Source organism: Xenopus tropicalis, chromosome 10, assembly GCF_000004195.4.
Source record: "Xenopus tropicalis strain Nigerian chromosome 10, UCB_Xtro_10.0, whole genome shotgun sequence".
Lineage (NCBI taxonomy): Eukaryota > Metazoa > Chordata > Amphibia > Anura > Pipidae > Xenopus > Xenopus tropicalis.
Window position 1 is genome coordinate 15,303,897 of NC_030686.2, and position 23,706 is coordinate 15,327,602.

The window sequence follows — 23,706 nt, forward strand, 5'->3', positions numbered from 1 at the left end:
ATGCAGCATTACCGTGAGTCCTTATGGCTGTATTTACATAGACCTTTCTGATAAAGCTTACTTAGTTTTTTACCTTTCCTTCTCCTTTACGTGTCGATCGTGAATTGAGGTCCATTGCCTAGCAGCAGTGGGCTTAAATACATCCCTGCATATTATTTTTCTAGGTATTCTCCTTAGACATTTACAAAGCAGTGCCATCCATGGATGACCACTTCCTTTATCTCAAAGGGCATTAAAAATGTATTAACTGAAATCAAGCATTCAGGATACTGATCATAAATATCACAAAGTCTTTATTAAAAACTTTATTCTTTTAAAAGCAAGCATTTGTCCAAAGTGAAAAAGTGGGTCTGCGAAAAAGTGCAAGCTCAGACATGAGCACATAAACGTGTACCCAAGAGGCCTGGCAATGCCCTGCATTTCCTTGGTGGGACCCAGAGATAGATTAAAAGACAAGGAATAATTTAAAAGACTTTGCGCATACTGTCTGTCTGTATAGGATGTCAGCCTGCTTAACACAAAGCTGCACAATCCCTCGCTCTCCATATTTACAGTCTGTTTTGTCCTCTCGTACATGATCACAGTTGAACTGGGCTGTCACTTTATTTGCCACATGTGCAGCCATTTTATTCGGAAGAACAGCCACCATTCTGCAGTTCTGTCTCTTGCGGCTTAACGTATTTGCATTGGATCCACACCCGGTACATGGTCAGCTGCTTGCCCCTATTCACCTGAAGCCGGCGGTCCACTGTGTTCTGCACCTTCTGTAGCCCAGCACTGATGAACAGGGTGTCAAGGTCATCTGTAAGGCAAGATAATGAAAAATTAGTTTGTTCCATTTGAAGATCACCAATAAAGGCAAAATCATGACTTATTTAATCAATTGTGTGGCTTTTGGGCCACTGACGGCAATCTCATATGGCTCTAGGCCGTAGTACTTTCAGCCGGGCAACCCTGGAGCCAGCAATTGTACTCCAGTGCTCCAGTGGTCAAATAGTCTGGAGAAATAGTGGAAGGCTTGCTAAAATTATCTTTTTATTTGCTTTTCTTTTGCACAGATTTACACACTCACATACACACACATTCACGCACTCTTTGTACACACAAGCATACACAAATAGACATGCTTTTTTGGGGGGGATTCTTACAACACAATACACAGTCAGGGGCTCTGTCTGCAGGCGCCGAGTTGGCAGGCGAGAAAATTCATACGCACTATTTTCATTTGGGGGTCCATACATAACCACATACTTTGCTATATCTATGCACATTGGGCATCAAATTGTTCAGAAGACCTCAGGTGTTCATATTTGGGGCAATTTACCTTTGTATTTAAGAAACTGTGCAAGACAGTGGCAAATTGCAACATTTTTAGGCGATTTTGTGAAATGTCATAAAAAAAGCTAACTTTAGGAAAGCTTTGCAGATTAGTACTTTGGTTTAGAAAGACGCCTTTACCCATGTTGGATTTGTCAGAATGTGTACTTTCCAAAAATATATGGTTTTCTGGGGTCTCTGTACAGTTAAGGGGTCTTAGGACACATAATAGCAAGCAGGGGGCTTTGTTTTCAGAAGCTGACTTGGCAGCCAAGAAAATTCAGATGTACCCTTTTTTATTTGGAGTCTGTACATAACTACATACTTTGGTAAATCTATGCATATTGGGCACCAAACTGTTCAGTAGGCCTCTGGTGTTCATATTTGGAGTGATGTATAACTATATGTAAGAAATTCTGTGAGATAAATGCAGCATAATTGCTAAATTTTTAGGTGATTTTCAGAAAATTCATAAAAAACACTAATTTTAGGAAAGCTTTGTAGATTGGTACTTTGGTGTAGAAAGGCTTCTTTACCCATGTTGGATTTGTCATAATGAGAACTTTCTAAAAATGATATGGCACAAAATACACAGTCTGGGGGCTCTGTTTGAGTTGGCAGGCAAGAAAATTCATATGCACTATTTTCATTTGGGATCCATACATACCACATACTTTGGTAAATCTATGCATATTGGGCATAAAACTGTTCAGTAGACCCCTGGTGTTCATATTTGGGGTGATGTCTAACTGTATATAAGAAATTCTATGAGATAAATTTGTCAAATTGCAACATTTTTAGGCAGTTTTTAGAAATACCATTAAAACCGCTAACTTGTGGAAAGCTTTGCTATTTGGTAGTTTGGGGTAGAAAGAAATATTTGCCCATTTTGGATTTGTCTGAATGTGTACTTTTCAAAAATACATGGTTTTTAGGGGTCACCTTACTTTATTGCAGCTTTTACCACACATACAATACAACAACATACAAAACTGGAATTAGGTAAATGTAAGCCATGAAATTAGTGTGCACTAGGTACATTTTGGGGTCTCTAAGTGCCATGTACTTTGATAAACCAGTGTACATTGGGCATTGCACTGTTCAGTAGAGCTCTAGTGTTCATATTTTAGATGTTTTATCTTGGTATTTAATGACCTGCAGGAGATAAGATGCTGCAAAGTAAGTCTTAATGTGATTTTCAGAAATTTCAAAATCTATAATTTTAGGAAAGCTTTGTGGCTTTGTACTTTGGAGTAAAAAGACATGTGCACCAATACCAATTTTGGATTCAGGGAAATGTGTGCTTTCAAAAAAAATATATGGTTTTCTGTGGTTAACTTATTTTTTGGTAGCTTTACCCCATAAAAAAATTGATGTACATGTGTTGGTTTTGCAATAGCTGATATGACAGAAATCATAGATCAATCTCATCAAAATTGCCAATTTTAGGAAAGCTTTGCGGCTTGGTACTTTGGAGTAGAAAGACATGGGTACCCATTGTATATTCGGGGGAATGTGTACTTTTCAAAAATATATGACTTGCCAGGGTGAATGTACTTTTTTATAGCTTGACCCCACATAAAATGATGAAAATGTGTTAATTTTGCAGTAAGGTGGAATGACAAATGATATGCACATATGGGGGTATTTTCATTTTGGGGCCCCTACATGCCACATATATAGGTAAACCAATGCATATTGGGCATAAACTGTTCAGTGGTCCCCTGGCGTTCATATGTAGAGTGTTTTATCTAAACCTAATGATATGTGGAAGATAAGATGCTGTAGACTGGAAGCTTTGAAATGATTTTTCAAAAATTTCACACATTTTTATAAAAACTAAAATTTGCAACTTGGTCATTTGCCTATTCTGGATTTATCAGAATCTGTCCTTCCAAAAATGTATCGTTTTCTAGGGGTAAACCTACTGTAAGTGGAATATTTGCCCTTGAAATCTAGAAGTATGCCGTTTTTTGGAACAGTGCTTTGGAAATTTGGTACTGCTGGGAATTTTTGACCTATACAAGTGAGAAATCTCCAGAAAAATTTGGTATTTGTGCATCCAGGAGACATTGGGCTTTCCAAATAAGTTGTATTGTAGAAGTCTATATCTTGTTATAAAAGTGGAATTACATAAAAATTCTAGCATATTTTGAAAGCTTAGGTTGTATTGAAAAAAACAAAAAAAAACAAACAATACATTGTTTTCCCAGGTAAACTAAAAAGGTAGAAGGTACACCCATGGAAAGGCCCTTAAATGGTCAAAAAAGTTCTGGCAATAAAAGTACCGCAAGTGACCAAATCGTCTGACAGTTAAAGGGTTACCTGGCCTATATCCTATGGAGAGCTGCTTCTTATTTCATGGAACAGGAAACACAATGTCTATGGCAGCAGCTTTAACCAGTCAGTGGGCAAGTCTAGTAGGCACATAGTTTAAAGAAGAAGGAAAGTCATTTTGGCATTTTACTGCCAATAGATTTGCCACATTAGTGCCAGCTAGAACTCTATATTTATTCTGCAGAAAGTATTGCTATACCTAAGTAAAGAAACCTAGAAGCTTTCTCTTTGTAGCTCAGATCACACAATTCTAAGGGAGGGGGGAATGAGTTTTATAAATTCTTATGGGAGGGGGGGGAGCAGGAGAGGGGAGAGAACTAAGCAGACTCTGGCCCCAGGAATGAAGGATTTTTCTGAGAGAGGAAGTCAGATACCCTAAGAACATGTTTACAAAAAAGGAGACAAGAAATCCTGTGTTTCTTTTCATAGAGGACTCAGTGCAGCGCAAGTGCTTATGGCTGTATTTACATAGACCTTTCTGATAAAGCTTACTGAGTTTTTATCTTTCCTTCTCCTTTAGCCCTTGCTCAGTAACCCACTCCAGCCACAGCAATGTAAATTATTTTATAAGCAAACCAAACACACCCATCCAATGCCGTTTGCCCTAATGCAACGTCAGACACTGAATTACCTTGTGTAAAGAAATAAACTCGGGTCCCATCTCCTCGCACATAAAAATTCTCAGCCAGACAGCGCCCTGTGAATATAGATCATACCAAACATGAATTTATTAAAAAATAATTAGATGCCAGTGTTTTGCACCATGGTATCTAACAATTCAAGGTCACCTTTCTTGAAGCGTAACTGCGCCATGTCGTAGCGGCCATAGTCCCGAAGAAGGATGCACCCTCCGGGTTTCAGCAGAGAACTGAGGCGAGAGATGACATTCTGCATCCTGTTGGAGGAAGCAAGCAAAGTGATGCAAGCTATATTTTTTTCCTCCCACTCAGACATCACTCTGTTAAAGGATACGTAAACTTTTAGAATAAGTTACTGTAAAATTGATGAGAGTGCTAGTCTAAGCACTTTTGTAATCTGATTCTAAGATATTAGGGTGAATATGTACTGTTAAAGGAACAGTAACACCAAAAAATGAAAGTGTATAAAAGTAACTAAAATATAATGTGCTGCTGCCCTGCACTGGTAAAAGTTGTGTGTTTACTTCAGAAAGTCTGCTATAATTTATATAAATAAGCTGCTATGTAGCCATGGGGGCCACCATTCAAAGGAGAAAAGGCACAGGCACATAGCAGATAACAGATAAGCTCTGTAGAATACAATAGTGTTTTATCTGTTATCTGCTATGTAACCTGTGCCTTTTCTCCTTTTTTCCAGCTTGAATGGCTGCCCCTGTGGCTACACAGCAGCTTATTATATAAATTATAGTAGTGTTACTGTAGCAAACACACCAGTTTTACCAGAGCAGGGCAACAGTGCATTATATTTTTATTACTTGAAAACTCTTTCATTTTTTGGTGTTACTGTTCCTTTAACAGGAATGGGTTTTGCTACAACAGTGCCACCTGCTGGTCAGTTTCCAACAGTGATCCAGTGAAGTAACCTTTTATTTTAAAGGGTTAAATAATATTTTAAATGGGGTTAATTGTCCCCTGAATTCGGCATTGGAGCCAGTGAGATATTTGAGGGATGAAATACACTGCAGTGGGATGCTGTCCATTTCAAGATCTGTTCAATTTGTTATATGTGATACATGCCACAGGGCACTTATTTTATTATATTGTATACATAGGCACTTAGTTTGCATTGCATTGTGTGCACTAAATATATTCACAGAATATTATGGGTTAAATGGAGGTGAATATGGACTGATCCTCCTCTTCCTGTGGGTATTTAAACACTTGTTTGTATTTGTACAAATAGGCTTGATAAAGGGCTGGAGTGAAGCCCGAAACGTTGCCTTTGGCACTTGAGTAAAGATTCACATTTTTCAAAACAACCGGAGTGCTGCTGTTTTCTTCATTTTTGCTTTTATTTTAAAGGGGAACTCCGACCTCAAAACCAAAATTTATTGAAGAGCCCCACATAACACAAAAACCCCTATTATACCTATCATTGTAATCTGTTCCTTCAAAAAAAATATGAATAAGTACCTTTTTTTAGCATTTGCATCATTTGAGATCCTGGCAGGGGAGGAGGGACTAATACATTGATGTTACATATTGTAACATCTTCTCCACAGTTTACAGACAGCATGCAGGAACTACATAACCCACAGTGCATTGCACTGTTCTGTTACTTTCCTTATTGACATCACGTGGGCAGGGAATTGTGGGATTTGGAGGAGGCAGGCTGAGGACAGTCGACTACTGTTACATTTGTTTTTTCAAAGTCGTCAGCCAGATCAGCAGGGGAACAGGGGGTCAGATAACAGGTAACTGTTCCAAACCATATTATTACATTAAAAATCATGAAAAGGCTACATATTCTTTTTATTGATGTATATTGCAAAGATGCTTGGAATTATGTTTAATTTTCAAAAAGCTTAAGTTGTGTTTGAGTGAAGTTTCCTTAATAAGGTTTACTTATCCTTTAGAGTGCTAAGCAGAGTGGGCACACGTTGATAGCACAGATTCTTGTGGACCTTGTGCGCCAATTTCCCAATAATCTTTTCTAGAACTATAGCACATGCGGCAGTTAGATTACTTATCACATAACAATCACTTGAATGGCTTCTGTGAGTTGCCTGGTACAGGTATGGGATCCCTTATCCAGAAACCCGTTATCCAGAAAGCCCGTCTCCCATAGACTCCATTTTAATCAAATAATTCAGAATTGTAAAACTAATTATCGTTTTCTCTGTAGTAATAAAACAGTACCTTATAATTGATCCCAAATAAGATATAAATAATTCTTATTGGATGCAAAACAATCCTATTGAGTTTAATTAATGTTTAATTGATTTTTTAGTAGAATTAAAGTGTAGAGATCCAAATTACGGAAAGACCCCTTATCTGGAATACCCTTGGTCCCGAGCATTCTGGATAATGGGTCCTATACCTGTACTTGTGACTATCCCACAGAAATGTATGCTGGTATATATTCATGAACAAATGTGCAATTACTCCCAATGTTTCTGAGCACTTTGCATCTTGTTTGCATCTGTGTTTTTGTGGCTTCTGAAGTAATTGCAGTTTTATAGTAAAAAGTAATAAAAAGGAGCAAAACTGGAGTACCAATCAGCAGAAGGAATTTACACCGTGCCCTGCTGCCAGTGGCCACTGCTGCGGGTCACAGAATGGAGTGCGGCTGTAAGAATACAGTGCTGCCAAACATAGTCGGTCACCTTAGCATTGTGCCTCCTGCCCTGTACCCCAACACACAAATTAATAAATGCTAGCAAGTTTTCGGCCTGCTAGCCGTAATATTTCTTAAGCCTTTACATCCCATTTAGCAGTACATATTTACCCTTATTATCATGGAAATTGCAAAAGTGCTTAGAATAGCACTCTCATCAATTTTCCATTCACTTATTTTAAAGGTTTACTTGTCCTTTAACCCCAGGGAATCAAGCTGCTCATAGTAAGTTTACATCAATTGGTTTTTGGGGTTTAAGTCCTTCTTAAAGTTTGCCACTCACTTTACAATTCAAATAATCCAAAAACATTGTTAGCTCTATCAAGTTGGGGTCAGTATTATCAGTACAGGTATAGGACCCGTTATCCAGAATGCTCGGGACCAAGGGTAATTCGGATAAGGGGTCTTTCCATAATTTGGATCTCCATACCTTAAGTCTACTAAAAAAATCAATAAACCATTAATCAAACCCAATAGGATTGTTTTGCACCCAATAAAGATTATTGATATCTTAGTTGGGATCAATTACAAGGTACTGTTTTATTATTACAGAGAAAAGGGAATCATTTACGGTAACCATTAAATAAACCCAATAGGATTGTTCTGCCCCCAATAAGGGGTAATTATATCTTAGTTGGGATCAAGTACAGGGACTGTTTTATTATTACAGAGAAAAGGGAATCATTTAACCATGAAATAAACCCAATAGGGCTGTTCTGCCCCAATAAGGGGTAATTATATCTTAGTTGGGATCAAGTACAGGTACTGTTTTATTATTACAGAGAAAAGGGAATCATTTAACCATGAAATAAACCCAATAGGGCTGTTCTGCCCCAATAAGGGGTAATTATATCTTAGTTGGGATCAAGTACAGGTACTGTTTTATTATTACAGAGAAAAGGGAATCATTTAACCATTAAATAAACCCAATAGGGCTGTTCTGCCCCCAATAAGGGGTAATTATATCTTAGTTGGGATCAATTACAAGGTACTGTTTTATTATTACAGGGAAAAAGGAAATCAGTTCTAAAATTATGAATTATTTTATTAAAATGGAGTCTATGGGAGACAGGCTTTCCGTAATTTGGAGTTTTCTGGATAATGGGTTTCCGGATAAGGGATCCCATACCTGTATCAGTATTTTCAAAGAAAAGCAAAACACGCAGGTGCTCCGAGAACAAACAAGATAAAATATTCATTTTTTCCCCCCTATAAAATTTTGCATAATAATCCTACAAAGATTTACATTTTTTCGCACTTGGAGGGTCAATTACATATTGTTTGCATATGAAAGGATGGCACCTGCAGCACATACAGAGATATTCCATATTTCTTATTTTAGCTTTTTGTGGAATGCCTGCTGTTTTGCCCAGCCCCTGCCACTCACAGCTGTAGGAGCTTCTGTTCAATCACCCCCAAATTACACCCCCAACTATTCTGAAGAGAAAGGGTTAAGCATAATATGAATATACGGGCACATAGTGTAGAGCTTTTAGAGCAAAAGGTCAGCTATTTCTGGTGGGTGAGTTGATCCAATGCATTGCATTAGGTGCAAATAATCTCACAAGCAAGTGTCAGCAAAAGGAAGATGTATTTGGCATCAGTAACTTCAATACAATTCAAATGAAGCCAGCAATGGCAGAAACCATATTTTTGCACATCCAAGCATAACGTTACATACGTAATGAAAGAAAATGCAAGCAAATGTAAACCACTTCCCCATATATATTCATGGCTTTAAAGGAACAGTAACACCAAAAAATGAAAGTGTATAAAAGTAACTAAAATATAATGTGCTGCTGCCCTGCACTGGTAAAAGTTGTGTGTTTACTTCAGAAACCCTACTATAATTTATATAAATAAGCTGCTGTGTAGCCATGGGGGCAGCCATTCAAAAGGCACAGGCACATAGCAGATAACAGATAAAACACTATTGTATTCCACAGAGCTTATCTGTTATCTGCTATGTAACCTGTGCCTTTTCTCCTTTTTTCCAGCTTGAATGGCTGCCCCCGTGGCTACACAGCAGCTTATTATATAAATTATAGTAGTGTTACTGTAGCAAACACACCAGTTTTACCAGTGCAGGGCAACAATGCATTATATTTTTATTACTTTAAAGCTCTTTCATTTTTTTGGAGTTACTGTTCCTTTAAAGTAATTGCTATTGAATGTATATGGGGGAGTTGCTTAGAACTTCATTTTCCTTAAGACAAAATATTTTGGGGTTTAACATTCCCTCTAATAGCTTAAATGTAATACAGGCATGTGATCTGTTATCCGGAGAGCTAACGTAATTCTAATATTTTAAAATTGTTTCCTTTTTCTCTGTAGTAATAAAACAGTACCTTGATCCCAACTAAGATATCATTAATCCTTATTGGAAGCAAATCAATCCTATTGGGTTTAATTAATTCGTTAATTAATTAAAAAAATAATTTTTTAGTTGACTTGGCCATCCGACTATGAAAAGACCCCTTATCCTGAAAACCCCAGGTCCACAGCATTCTGGATAACAGGTCACATACCTGTAGTAGTAATAATAATAACAACAATTTAATAACAGCTGAAAGTTCACCTATAAAAGGGAACATTATCAAAATGCATAGACAAAAATAAAAAATATTAATATAGGGTGTTCCAGTCACTGTAATTCCATAACATCTAGAGGGACACAGAAGAGAGTGGTACAGGTCTGGTTGGGCACACCTGCATCCATCCTGGACGTGCTGACCAGTAATCCATCCCCATATTGCTACCCTTTAGAACCTCTAACCATCCCACAGGGGTTTGCCAACATAAATAATCCCTTTGCTTAACAAAACCCAGAACTTTTCCAGTTTGAGACCTGCAAGTAGCCTGCAGGGTGCCTACAGACCACATTCCAAATTGCACAAAAATACTGGCACAACAGGACTTATTTAAGCAGGATAAACCCTGCTGATTTTAAATATCAGCAAACCATATAACGTTTCGGGGACATGCCCCTTTGTCAGACAGGACGTGTCCCTGAAACTTTACATGGTTTGTGACTATTAAAAATCAGCAGGGTTTTTCCCATTTCAATAAGTCCTGTTGTGCTAGTATTTTTGTGCAATTTGCAACGTGGTGGAGAGTGCCGAAGTCTCTCCAAATACTGTGCACCAGGCTGAACAAAGTGGAAAGGCCAGGGTGTGCTGGTGAGTGTGGATTGCCTACAGAGCACCCAAAACATCATGGAGCTGGGGATGCACCATTTTTTTCCATGGGTACACAACCCAGTGCAGGACAAAGGCTGGGCAAGCTGGGTTTAAATCTTCTGCAACCATATTCTTAATTGGCATGATTGCATTTGTTTGGGTTCCAGTGCATGCTACATTGCACATAGACTGTTCTTACTCCTTCTTAGAGACTATTTAAGTTGTGTCGCTATGTTTTGGCAATAGAATGTGTCTCTGGCAGGATTAGTAAACATAACATTTTAGGCAATAACCCTTGATTGCATGGGAGAACCAACTTCATGTTTGAACCAGTCTATTCATATTATTTGTGCCAAAGGGTGCAGCAAAGATCTGACTGATATGTGTGTCGCAGGGAGAAACTGCACATCTATGCCATTAGATTCAGTGTAGATTAAAGGGGTGGTTCACCGTTATTTTTTAATATGTTAGAATGTCCCATTCCTAACAACTTTGTGATTGATCTTCATTTTTTTTTTTATAGTTTTTTTAATTATTTGCCTTCCTCTTCTACAACTTTTTGAATGGGGGGTCACTGACCCCAGCAGCTAAAAAACTATTGCTCTGTGAGGCTACAATTGTATTGTTACTTTTTATTAATTATATTTCAGTTAAGGCCCTCTCCTGTTCATATTCCAGTCTCTCAATCAAACCACTGACTGGTTGCTAAGGTGCTAAACAAGACCCTAGCTGCTGAAATTCCTAGCTGCTGAACAAATAGCTAAATAACTGAAAACCACAAATAATAAAAAATGAGCTTAAAGGTAAACAACACCTTTAAGTTCCGTTTACCCCAAAGACCCGAGCAGCCATTGGTCCCAGAGTCAGGCTGTGGAACAGAATGAACACCAGCGATCACTTACTTAGCAGGGTTGATGGCAGAGAGGACGAATATCAGGACAATGACATCCAAGCTGTGCTCGGGCATGGGGAAAGAAGACTGCTCATCTGAGACGTCATGGACAAAGGCAAAGCAGCGGGAAGGGCTGTAAAGCTCATTACTCTGTGAAGACAATGGATATGGATATATTTATCTTTCAGGATGGCTGACCCATTGATAGATCTCACCAGCAGTCTAGCAGAAACAGTAACTCTAAGGGCCGTGGCACAGGAGATTAGTCACCCACGATAAATCTTCACTACCGCGGGAGACTAATCTCCCTGATATGCCATCCCACTGGCAAGAATGTAAATCGCCGGTGGGATAGCATACAAACGGGCCACTTTGTGAAACCAAAGTGATGCGTATGCCATGTAAATTGCCTGGGACTGGCATATGCGTTTCCAGAAGTCGACTCTCAAGGAAACTTTGACTTTAGTTTGTGCAATGCCTGACATGTACTGCAATGTACTGACATGTATTTCTGTCATACCTTTACTAGTTCCACCGCTGTACTAGAGAAATCACAGCAATACACAAAGAGGCCTGGGTCTCTGCAACAGAGAATCGGAAGGTGTTAGACCATATTGTGTGAAACTGCTGCTGGGTGGTCAGGGCAGTCAGAAGTGCAAAACAGAACACAAAAAACATAAGACGTTTGGCACAAAGCAATATCTAACCCCATGCTTACAGAGGTGAAGTGAGAAACATTATGTATTGTAATATTTACAATATGTTTCTATGCCTTTTGTCAATTAGGCAATTCTAAAAAATTCTGGCTAAGCTGGAAGACAAGTTCTAAAACATAAGATATTTTGACAACACTTACGTATTATTCTGCAATATTGGAAAGACCGTGTTGCCCACGCCACATCCCACCTGAGCACAAGGAAAGGAATATAATGTAAATTAGTAGCAATGGAAAATATGCAGTGTTATTAACACAATCAAGTAAATTATTGGGGGTAGACTGGGAGCTGGCAGATTAGAGAAATAATATGGGCAGGCAGAATCAGTATGAACCATAACAGTGGCAGAGATGATCTGAGACCTACATCTTAGGAATCAATGCAGAAGTACAATACTAAGGGCGAAGACACACAGAGCCACTAGTAGCAGCTACAAAAATAGACAATGCTGATCATTCATTGATAATTGTCTCCACGTGTTTCTGGCGATTAGTAGCCATGACCAACGTTCCCTCTAATTTTTTATAGGCTGTGTGCGCAAAAAATATCATCCGTGCGCATTTTAAAGCAAGATTAAATTTTTGTGCGCTACAGAATGTTTGTTGGAGTTCAGTTATGGGCATTTTTGCGCAGGTCTTTCAGTTTGTCTAAATCAAGTTACAAAAACACGATGTTATTTCAGTTATCAATAACACTGTTTATTCAAACAAGTTTCATTGTTAAATGCTATACCTATTAATAACGTGTAATTATATTTTATAGGTAGCATTTCGAAACTAAGAGTAATTTAGTTTTCACAGTTTTTCTCTGCGATCTTTCATATTTATCCAGTCTGAATAAATTCTGTCAAGCCTCCATTTTGAAGGTTACTCTTAATACGCATCAGCATTTCCAAATGTTCTAACTGTAAACGGTTCCTTTGCTTCGTTTTCAGATTGTTCATTAAACTAAAACCACGCTCACAATCTGCACTCGAAGCTAAGAATGTGGCACCAATGTCCATCAATTTTGCTAATTCTGCAAATTGATCATTCTGAAATGAAAATTCGCTGGGGCGAAAACTGCCTATAAGGATTTACACATTTAGAAATCAGGACAGGACTTTGTCTTTCCCCCAACCTTACCCTCACCTAGCATTCCTTCAGTGAAGGACCTTCACTATACATTGTGTGCCTATGCCACATCTCCAACTACGGTTGCCCCCTGGCTGGTAAAAATGAAGCCTGATGCCAAAGTTATTAATCCCCCATTGATTTGTTTGCTGCTGAGCCAGCACTACCAAAGCAGAATCTCCATGTTAGCTGGGATGGCAGTGTAACTGTGCTGTACATACTTGTATACACCTACCTGGTCCTCATGACGTGCCATCCAGCACTTCCCACAGCGCAATGCCTTTGGAAATAACTCAGACGTCTCCTCGGTCTCCCGCCCTCGTTACCCCGGCAACAGGTACTTCTGGCTCCTGTCCGGTGCTGAACGTGCTCCTTGCGCGCACCCCCCCCAGACGTCCGTCCGTGGGCAAGTACGCGCGCAGGTACGCACGGACACTCTACACATTGCACCGGACAGGAGCCAGAAGTACCGGTTGCCGGGGTAACGAGGGCGGGAGACCGAGGAGACGTCTGAGTTATTTCCAAAGGCAAAAATCATTTTAGGCAAAAATTTTATTTTTGTGCGCGCTATTTTAATTTGTGTGCGCGGGTTCGGAAAGTCGTGTGCGCGCGCACACGCGCACAGCTTAGAGGGAACAGTGGCCATGACTAGTAGCTGCTACTAAGTAGCTCCGTGTGTCTTTACCCTACGGCTAATGCCCCAGAGAGAGGTTTGTCACCCACAATAAATCTCTGTTACTATGGGCAACTTATCCCTGTGAAATTCCTTTCCACTGGTAACAAAGAGAATCACTGGTAAAAAGGCCTATTCAGTGAAAAGGCATTTCGGAGAGATTAGATGCCCATGGTAGCAGAGATTTATCGCAGGCAACTAATCTCTCCACAGGGGATTAGCTTTATATTTTCTGTTGCCATTTTAATACACCACTATTCTCCGTATTAAAAAAATGATTAAGCAACACTGGCGTGAAAAATGTAGCAAGAAACTTGTATACTAGAAACTTGTTTCAAGGGTCAGAACCAGTAGTGAAGAGAATAGAGACAAGCAGATACTGTTTTTAATAGCAAGTACATTTACAAATAACTTAACTTTCACAGAAATTGAAATGTATAATTAACGTATATTGTAAAGTTGCTTAGAATTTGCTTTTCTTTAATTATGGAGAACCTATTTGGATTTTGGATAGAGTTCCCCTTAAACGTAAAAGATACTCAGAATAAGTGTGTTATTTACGGATAACTAAACCGTTAATGAATGTAAAAAAATGTGTGCGAGTGCTATTCTAAGCACTTTTGCAATTTATGTTAAGATTCTGAGATATTATAGGAAATATATACTATTAATATGAATTTTGTTACAACAGCGCCACCTGCTGGTTAGTTTCAGACCGAAATCCAGTCAAGGAACTTGCTAGAAGAAAGGCTAGAAGAGGGCTGGGCCAAATGTTTCTCTGGTTAGGAAACACATTAGAAACCTCAGGTAACTTTTCTCACATCTTTTCTGACCAGAAGAACACCAGAACAGCCCTCTTTCTTTCTCCTGACAAGTATCTCCACTGGATCACAGTCAGAAATTAACCAGCAGTACAAAATTCATTCATATGAACAGTACAAATTTCCCTTCTTGGAATCTTGATAAAAAAAAAAAAAAATAACGAATGTAAATTGCAAAAGTGCTTAGAATAGCACTCTTCTTAATTTAAAATTCACTTTTTAAAGGTTTTTAAAAAGTTTTAGTTATCCTTTAAAGTAGTTGCAAGTTATTTGTCTGGTTAGGGAAACAAATAAATAAAGGGGTGCTTCTTAACAACAACACGCTATGTATTTTAGGGTCATGTTTGAAATATGTACTGGCTTAAGGGATGCCAGCATGGATGCCAGAGGGAAAGCCATCAGCAGCTATGAAAAACTGGAAGGGGGGGGGGGGGAAGAGGTAGTGCATACTCCTCACTGTGATGTCCATGCATAACACAGAGATAATGCAGTTCTGCATCAGTTTCACATACAAAAACAGGGTTTGTATCAAGCACTGCTGGTTAAGAACACCAAAGTTGGCATCAGTGGCATAACAAATATTTTATGGTCCCCATAAAATCTGGGAATATATTTTTCATAACCAAATATTGAAACTGCTTTTCAATCGGTGTCCCTATACCTCTTGGACCCCCCCCCCAAGCAATTGAAGGGTGGTCTTCCTGTATAGTTATGTCTTTGAGGGGGAAACTATGGGATATTTTTAGCAAGAGCTCCATAACATCCTTATAAAAATCCTCTAAAGCCTCCACAGGTAAAGTATATAACTAATGGATATTAGTTATATACTTTAGTTATTAGTCACCAAATGGCTTTTGAGAACTTACAAGAAGCTATAAACTGGATTAAGGGAATAAAAGGCCACTATATCGCATTGCTTATAGTTACCTGGTTAATCCAATGGATGGAATGGTCTCTGAGGTGCAGTCCCTATGGCTGCCAGACTGCATATATCTGATTGTGACACTCTAGCTTAGGATCCCCTATTATAATAACCACGTCTGGGCAATAACTCAGTTACCTCCATAATGCGGTATGTAGCAGAGGCCCCTGGGAAAGGATTTTCTACATCTGCTCGCTCTGTTTCTTCCTGACAACCATTCAGCTGCATGACTTGTCCTTCTTGGCTTTCCGTACCAGTTTGGGTACTGGAACGGGAAGATAATTCAGGGAATTCTGTAAAAAGCCAGTGCCTGTCCTTGAAGAAGCGGTTTTCGTGAATGGTGTAGAAATCATCCCAGAAGTTGCTGGCTTTATTCTCATATTCCTCTGGGGAACAGAATATATTTCTGTTATTACTTATTGTCTCCAGGAAACTGGGAGAAATCATAAGGTTTAATCTCATAATTTCAACAAAATACTGTAAGGATCCTATTTATAAAACGGTTACCTTGTTTTTCCAGTGGCAGCGGCTGGACACTGTTCTCCTGCACTTTCTTGTGAGCTGCAGATTCCTGCTCCTCTGACCACTGCACATTGTCCCTGAGGGCGAGACAGAAGTAGATTGTAAGCTCTTCACCTCTTGTATCGGCAACTGATTGCTTTATATGTTACTCTGTATGTCCAATGTATGTAACCCACTTATTGTACAGCGCTGCGGAATATGTTGGCGCTTTATAAATACATGTTAATGTAATGTAATAATGAATGATTACTCCAAGTATACCGGATCTTTCTGGCTTTGATCTATAACAGTGCTGTCCAACTTCTGCGGTGCCGAGGGCCGGAATTTCTCTCGCATACATGGTCACGGGCCGCTAATGGAAGCCAGTTTTGGCCACTCCCCCATTTTAAACCACACCCACTTCAAACCACACCCATTTTGTCACAATGGTCGCTGCAGGGATATCAACCATCGTTCATATGTTAAAGAATTATATTATGTCATATTAAGACACACCCTTAAATCCATATGCCTCCTCCCTGTGGATAGCACAGCAACCCCCAGCATATAATTACACACCTTAGGGACCATTTAATGGCTATTTCCAATTGCTAACAAACTCCCAGAACAAACCCCTGCCAGGTTCACCTCCCACAGGCAGCATAGGGCAGGCAGAGTATGGCACACACAGGCAGCATAGGGTAAGCAGAGTATGGCACACACAGGCAGCATAGGGTAAGCAGAGTATGGCACACACAGGCAGCATAGGACAGGCAGAGTATGGCACACACAGGCAGCATAGGGTAGGCAGAGTATGGCACACACAGGCAGCATAGGGTAGGCAGAGTATGCCACACACAGGCAGCACTGTGCCTGTCCTATGCTGTCTGTGTGTGCCAAACTCTGCCTGCCCTATGCTGCCCATGGGTGCCATACCCTCCCTGCCCTATGCTGCCTGTGTGTGCCATACTCTGCCTGCCCTACCCTGCCTGTGTGTGCCATACTCTGCCTGTCCTATGCTGCCTGTGGGTGCCATACCCTCCCTGCCCTATGCTGCTTATGTGCCATACTCTGCCTACTCTATGCTGCCTATACACAGGCAGCATAGGCCAGGCAATACATACAATGTTTGAGGTATGAAGAGGTTAACAATGTGGGTGATTACAGTCTGAGCCTGAGGTGTGAACACTGCAGGGGGTGAACAATACAGGGGATTACATTTTTAAACAATACAGAGGGATTACAGCCTGAATCTGAGGTGTGAACCATGCAGGGGGGCAGTTAATCTCAGTACTGATACCATTTAAAGTTTACACAAAGTTAAGCCATCAAAGCAGCCAGACAGGTGGGGGGGCCACACAGAGGGGGGTCGAGGGCCACATGCGGCCCGCGGGCCGCCAGTTGGACAGCACTGATCTATAACATTTGATTTATACTTATGTCCTTTTATTTAGTTGCAGGATGTTATGTATAGGCCACTGTGAGGTAAGTCATATGGTTTCTACACCAACTGTACACACTCAAAGATAAGGTCAGCTATATCTGTTTGTGGGCCCCCCAGTCAGACTATTACACACAGACATAGAGACTAATGCCAGCCTCCATGTTCAGCTATCCCCCTCTCAATGCCAGCTTCCATGCTTAGCAATCCCCTCTCAATGCCAGCCTCCATGTTCAGCAACCCCCTCTCAATGCCAGCCTCCATGTTCAGCTATCCCCCTCTCAATGCCAGCCTCCATGTTCAACAATCCCCCTCTCAATGCCAGCCTCCATGTTCAACAATCCCCCTCTCAATGCCAGCCTCCATGTTCAACAATCCCCCTCTCAATGCCAGCCTCCATGTTCAACAATCCCCCTCTCAATGCCAGCCTCCATGTTCAACAATCCCCCTCTCAATGCCAGCCTCCATGTTCAACAATCCCCCTCTCAATGCCAGCCTCCATGTTCAACAATCCCCCTCTCAATGCCAGCCTCCATGTTCAACAATCCCCCTCTCAATGCCAGCCTCCATGTTCAACAATCCCCCTCTCAATGCCAGCCTCCATGTTCAACAATCCCCCTCTCAATGCCAGCCTCCATGTTCAACAATCCCCCTCTCAATGCCAGCCTCCATGTTCAACAATCTCCCTCTCAATGCCAGCCTCCATGTTCAACAATCCCTCTCTCAATGCCAGCCTCCATGTTCAGCAATCCCCCTCTCAATGCCAGCCTCCATGTTCAGCAATCCCCCTCTCAATGCCAGCCTCCATGTTCAGCAATCCCCCTCTCAATGCCAGCCTCCATGTTCAACAATCCCTCTCTCAATGCCAGCCTCCATGTTCAGCAATCCCTCTCTCAATGCCAGCCTCCATGTTCAACAATCCCCCTCTCAATGCCAGCCTCCATGTTCAACAATCTCCCTCTCAATGCCAGCCTCCATGTTCAACAATCCCTCTCTCAATGCCAGCCTCCATGTTCAGCAATCCCCCTCTCAATGCCAGCCTCCATGTTCAGCAATCCCCCTCTCGATGCCAGCCTCCATGTTCAGCAATCCCCCTCTCGATGCCAGCCTCCATGTTCAACAATCCCTCTCTCAATGCCAGCCTCCATGTTCAGCAATCCCCCTCTCAATGCCAGCCTCCATGTTCAGCAATCCCTCTCTCACTGCCAGCCTCCATGTTCAGCAATCCCTCTCTCAATGCCAGTCCCATGTTCAGCAATCCCCCTCTCAATGCCAGCCTCCATGTTCAGCAATCCCTCTCTCAATGCCAGTCTCATGTTCAGCTATCCCCCTCTCAATACCAGCCTCTGTGATGAGATATTCCCCTCTTAATACCAGCCGCCATGCTTAGCAAACCCTCTCTTAATACCAGCCTCCATGAGCTATTTCAATCTCAATGCCAGTCTCCATGTTCAGCAGAACTGCTTTGCATGCCAGCCTCTGTGTTCAGCAATCCCATTCTCAATTCCAGCCTCCATGCAGAGCTATTCCCCTCTCAGTGCCAGCCTCCATGCGGAGCTATTCCCCTCTCAGTGCCAGCCTCCATGCGGAGCTATTCCCCTCTCAGTGCCAGCCTCCATGCGGAGCTATTCCCCTCTCAGTGCCAGCCTCCATGCGGAGCTATTCCCCTCTCAGTGCCAGCCTCCATGCGGAGCTATTCCCCTCTCAGTGCCAGCCTCCATGCAGAGCTATTCCCCTCTCAGTGCCAGCCTCCATGCAGAGCTATTCCCCTCTCAGTGCCAGCATCCATGCAGAGCTATTCCCCTCTCAGTGCCAGCCTCCATGCAGAGCTATTCCCCTCTCAGTGCCAGCCTCCATGCGGAGCTATTCCCCTCTCAGTGCCAGCCTCCATGAGGAGCTATTCCCCTCTCAGTGCCAGCCTCCATGCGGAGCTATTCCCCTCTCAGTGCCAGCCTCCATGCGGAGCTATTTCCCTCTCAGTGCCAGCCTCCATGCGGAGCTATTTCCCTCTCAGTGCCAGCCTCCATGCGGAGCTATTCCCCTCTCAGTGCCAGCCTCCATGAAGAGCTATTCCCCTCTCAGTGCCAGCCTCCATGCAGAGCTATTTCCCTCTCAGTGCCAGCCTCCATGCAGAGCTATTCCCCACTCAGTGCCAGCCTCCATGCAGAGCTATTCCCCTCTCAGTGCCAGCCTCCATGCAGAGCTATTTCCCTCTCAGTGCCAGCCTCCATGCAGAGCTATTCCCCTCTCAGTGCCAGCCTCCATGCACAGCTATTCCCCTCTCAGTGCCAGCCTCCATGCACAGCTATTCCCCTCTCAGTACCAGCCTCCATGCATAGCTATTCCCCTCTCAGTGCCAGCCTCCATGCAGAGCTATTCCCCTCTCAGTGCCAGCCTCCATGCAGAGCTATTCCCCTCTCAGTGCCAGCATCCATGCAGAGCTATTCCCCTCTCAGTGCCAGCCTCCATGCACAGCTATTCCCCTCTCAGTGCCAGCCTCCATGCAGAGCTATTCCCCTCTCAGTGCCAGCCTCCATGCAGAGCTATTCCCCTCTCAGTGCCAGCCTCCATGCAGAGCTATTCCCCTCTCAGTGCCAGCCTCCAAGCCCAGTTACTTATCTCCCCTAATCTACCCTCTATCATAACTACAAGACAACCCCTCCCAAAGGCTATTCTAGTCAGGCCCCGCCACTACTCAACCCGTGTTATTCCACAACATTGCTAGCCTCCATGGCCAATCATCCAATCCCAACACAGTTGTCATGTCCAGCCCCTCTCCATGCCAGTTGTCACTCCCAGTCACCAATACTAATCCCTATGCCAAGTCCCCCTCCTAAACTCTACTCCCAGCCAGCCCAGCCCAGTGTCAGTCTCTGTACCAAATCCTGATTGATCACGGCCAGCTCCTATTCAGTCACACTGTAGGGAGATGTTAGAAGCTGCAGTTGAACAATAATTAGCGCTGGAACACTCCTGCTCCTTTCCCAGCCTTCTCACCATGCATTGTGCTGGAAAACCCGACTCGGATCATCCAGATGCCGGTTACCGAATTGCGGTCTCTTCCCCTCCATCCCGGAACCGGAAGATGGAGTTACCACAGAGATCGAAAATGCACAGGATAATGACCAATCAGAGAGGGGCACAGGGCGGAGACACACGCAGGCCAACCAATTAGCAGCCGAGCTCCGCCTAAACAGGAAGCGGCTTAGTGCGGGGATTCCACGTGTGAGCGGGAGAGACATTGCGATGCTGAGTGACAGGTGATACCCCCCGGCCTTACTGTGGCAAATGGCAGCTGTATGGTTGCACCAGCTCAACGCAGAAGCATGTGAATAAAATAAAAAGCCTCACGGAGCGGAGGCCCTAGCTGCTGCCTGATACGCAATGCGGGATGAGAGAAGGACCATTGCATTGGGCGGGGCACAGAGGGGGAGGAGCGACATGGAGGCGGATCAGAGGGAGGAGCAAGAAATAACTTGGCGCTTTACGTTAGCTTATGGGCGATAAAGCTGGGAGTGACACAAGGTCAATGCAAAGTTGTTTATGAAAGTCACTGATAATGGTCAAAGCGAAGAAACTCAATGAGATGTGTGTGTAGGTGCACTGATAGTAATGGGCTGCATCCATAGGCGGAGGGTGACTTATTTGTTTGGGGAGGCTAAAGATGGGCCAGGATGTAAAAGTATTCATACAAGCACTTCTGTGAGGGGTTCTCCATCCATTTGTATTTGGGATCAGTTAGCTTAAAGGGGTAGTTCACCTTTAAATTCACTCTTAATATGATGTAGACTGATCTGAGACAATTTGAAATTGGTCCTCTTTTATTTTTAATGGTTTTTCAGTTATTTAGCTTTTTGTTCAGCAGCCCTCCATTTGGTATTTCAGCAGCTATCTGGTTGCTAGGGTCTTATTTACACAAGAAGATAGGAATATGAATAGTTAAGGGGCCTGCATGGAAAAATAAAACTGTAGCCTCACAGAGCAATATTTTTTGGCTGCCGGGGTCAGTGACCCTCATTTGAAAGCTGGAAAGAGGCAGAAGAGAAAGGCAAATTATTCAAAACTATAAAAAAAATTAATTAGGAAGACCAGTGCAAAAAGTTGCTAGGAATAGACCATTCTATAACATACTAACAGTTAACTTGAAAGTGGACCTTTCCTTTAGATGTGTTAAGTTAGTTTTATAGAGAGAGAGACAGTGGGTACTGACATCCCAGGCACATTATATACAGTGAGACGCAGTCTGTAGTTACAAAACCAGCACATTATATACAGTGTGACGCAGTCTGTAGTTACAAAACCAGCACATTATATACAGTGAGACGCAGTCTGTAGTTACAAAACCAGCACATTATATACAGTGTGACGCAGTCTGTAGTTACAAAACCAGCACATTATATACAGTGAGCCGCAGTCTGTAGTTACAAAACCAGCACATTATATACAGTGAGACGCAGTCTGTAGTTACAAAACCAGAACATTATATACATTGAGACGCAGTCTGTAGTTACAAAACGAGCACATTATATGCGTGAGAAGCAGTGGGTACAGATGGCAGATATTCAGGCCCTGGCACTATAACACTGGCACTGATACACAACATTGGCTCCACTGTAACTAACTAGAAATGAACAAAACAATGACAAAAGTAAAAAAAATTAAATAGTGCAAAAAACAACAACAAATATATAAAAGCACAATGCGCTTTTTCAGGGGAAAATAGTTAACTTATCATCCATGTGTTAGGGTAGGTGATAGGGATATTATAGATGTCAGGTGATAAAAAACAATTTAATTTCAGCTAGTGATTCAGCCTATATACAGCATATACAGTATAGTACCTGTGGGATAAAAACTGCAGCAAAAGTTCAGAGTTGGTTTTCAGGTAAAGTTTACAGTCTGCAGATTCTTCTTTTCAGTCTTCAGTTTGTTATATCTCCCAGCCCTGTCTGCATCTGTGCCTTGATTGGTAAATTTTACTGTCTGTGAAGAAAGCTGTGCTCTGATTGGAGAACTCACAAGAAGAAAGATTCAATCATAGCAGAGCTGATTACAGCAGAACATTAGCTTGAAGGAACAGGAGAAGATTTCCAGGACAGTGCAGAAACTGAGCAAGGTTTTTTTTTTAAGGTGCCAAAGCAGGTTTGGGGAGGCTTAGCCTCCCCTAACCTTATTAAAAATCCGCCTATAGCTGCATCTGCCACTAACTCTCTGTGTGTACTAAAGCCCAGTGACCCAGCTCTGCTGGCCACTATGTCAACCCCTGAAATCAGGTTTGCATTTGTAAATAAAGATTTTTATTAACCGGTAAAAATCCTGGATTGATGCAGATGATGAGCCCCCCAAACTGCCCAGCAGGTCTTCAGAGGTGCAGGCTCTATGATTCCATTTTTGTGTTCTGGGCCAACAATCAACAAAGCCTGATTTTAACAAGTGTGTGGGCAGCCAAATCAGAACAAGATCTGGTCATGTGGTGACCTCTCTAAGGGCAGTGGTATACGGGGAGATTAGTTGTTGTTGAGGTCGACTTATCTCCCTGCAAAGCCATCCCACCGCTAGAATGTAAATCGCTGGTGGGATGGCATACGTGTCACTGCGATGTCCTGTAGTCGCCCGAAGTTGTCTTGAGAGGAAACTTCAGGTGACTACGGGACATCACTGTGACGCGTATGCCATCCCACCGTATCTGTAGCCCTGTTGTTGTTCTTCTGTATCCTATATACATGCTTTGCACAGAGGCTACTGCATAGCCAGGTTGTAGCGCTATAGGCGGATTTTCAATAAGGCTAGGGGAGGCTAAGCATCCCCAAACCTGCTTTGGCACCTTAAAAAAAAAAAAAAAACCTTGCTCAGTTTCTGCACTGTCCTGGAAATCTTCTCCTGTTCCTTCAAGCTAATGTTCTGCTGTAATCAGCTCTGCTATGATTGAATCTTTCTTTTTGTGAGTTCTCCAATCAGAGCACAGCTTTCTTCACAGACAGTAAAATTTACCAATCAAGGCACAGATGCAGACAGGGCTGGGAGATATAACAAACTGAAGACTGAAAAGAAGAATCTGCAGACTGTAAACTTTACCTGAGAACCAACTCTGAACTTTTGCTGCAGTTTTTATCCCACAGGTATTATACTGTATATGCTGTATATAGGCTGAATCACTAGCTGAAATTAAATTGTTTTTTATCACGTGACATCTATAATATCCCTATCACCTACCCTAACACATGGATGATAAGTTAACTATTTTCCCCTGAAAAAGCTCATTGTGCTTTTATATATTTGTTGTTGTTGTTTTTTGCACTATTTTATTTTTTTTACTTTTGTCATTGTTTTGTTCATTTCTAGTTAGTTACAGTGGAGCCAATGTATCAGTGCCAGTGTAATAGTGCCAGGGCCTGAATATCTGCCGTCTGTACCCACTGCTTCTCACGGAATATAATGTGCTGGTTTTGTAACTACAGACTGCGTCTCACTGTATATAAT

General features: G+C 41.9%; 1 protein-coding gene across 1 annotated transcript; it reads right to left on the minus strand.

The window, feature by feature from the left end:
• Positions 1–276: 276 nt before the first annotated feature.
• Positions 277–20,314, minus strand: mettl2b (methyltransferase like 2B). The gene is given in 9 exon segments (NM_001011322.1): positions 277–802; positions 4,286–4,351; positions 4,443–4,549; positions 11,051–11,190; positions 11,561–11,621; positions 11,897–11,946; positions 15,423–15,670; positions 15,792–15,883; positions 20,224–20,314. Coding segments are annotated over 9 exon segments (1,014 nt in total). The 5' UTR covers positions 20,298–20,314; the 3' UTR covers positions 277–626.
• Positions 20,315–23,706: the final 3,392 nt, after the last annotated feature.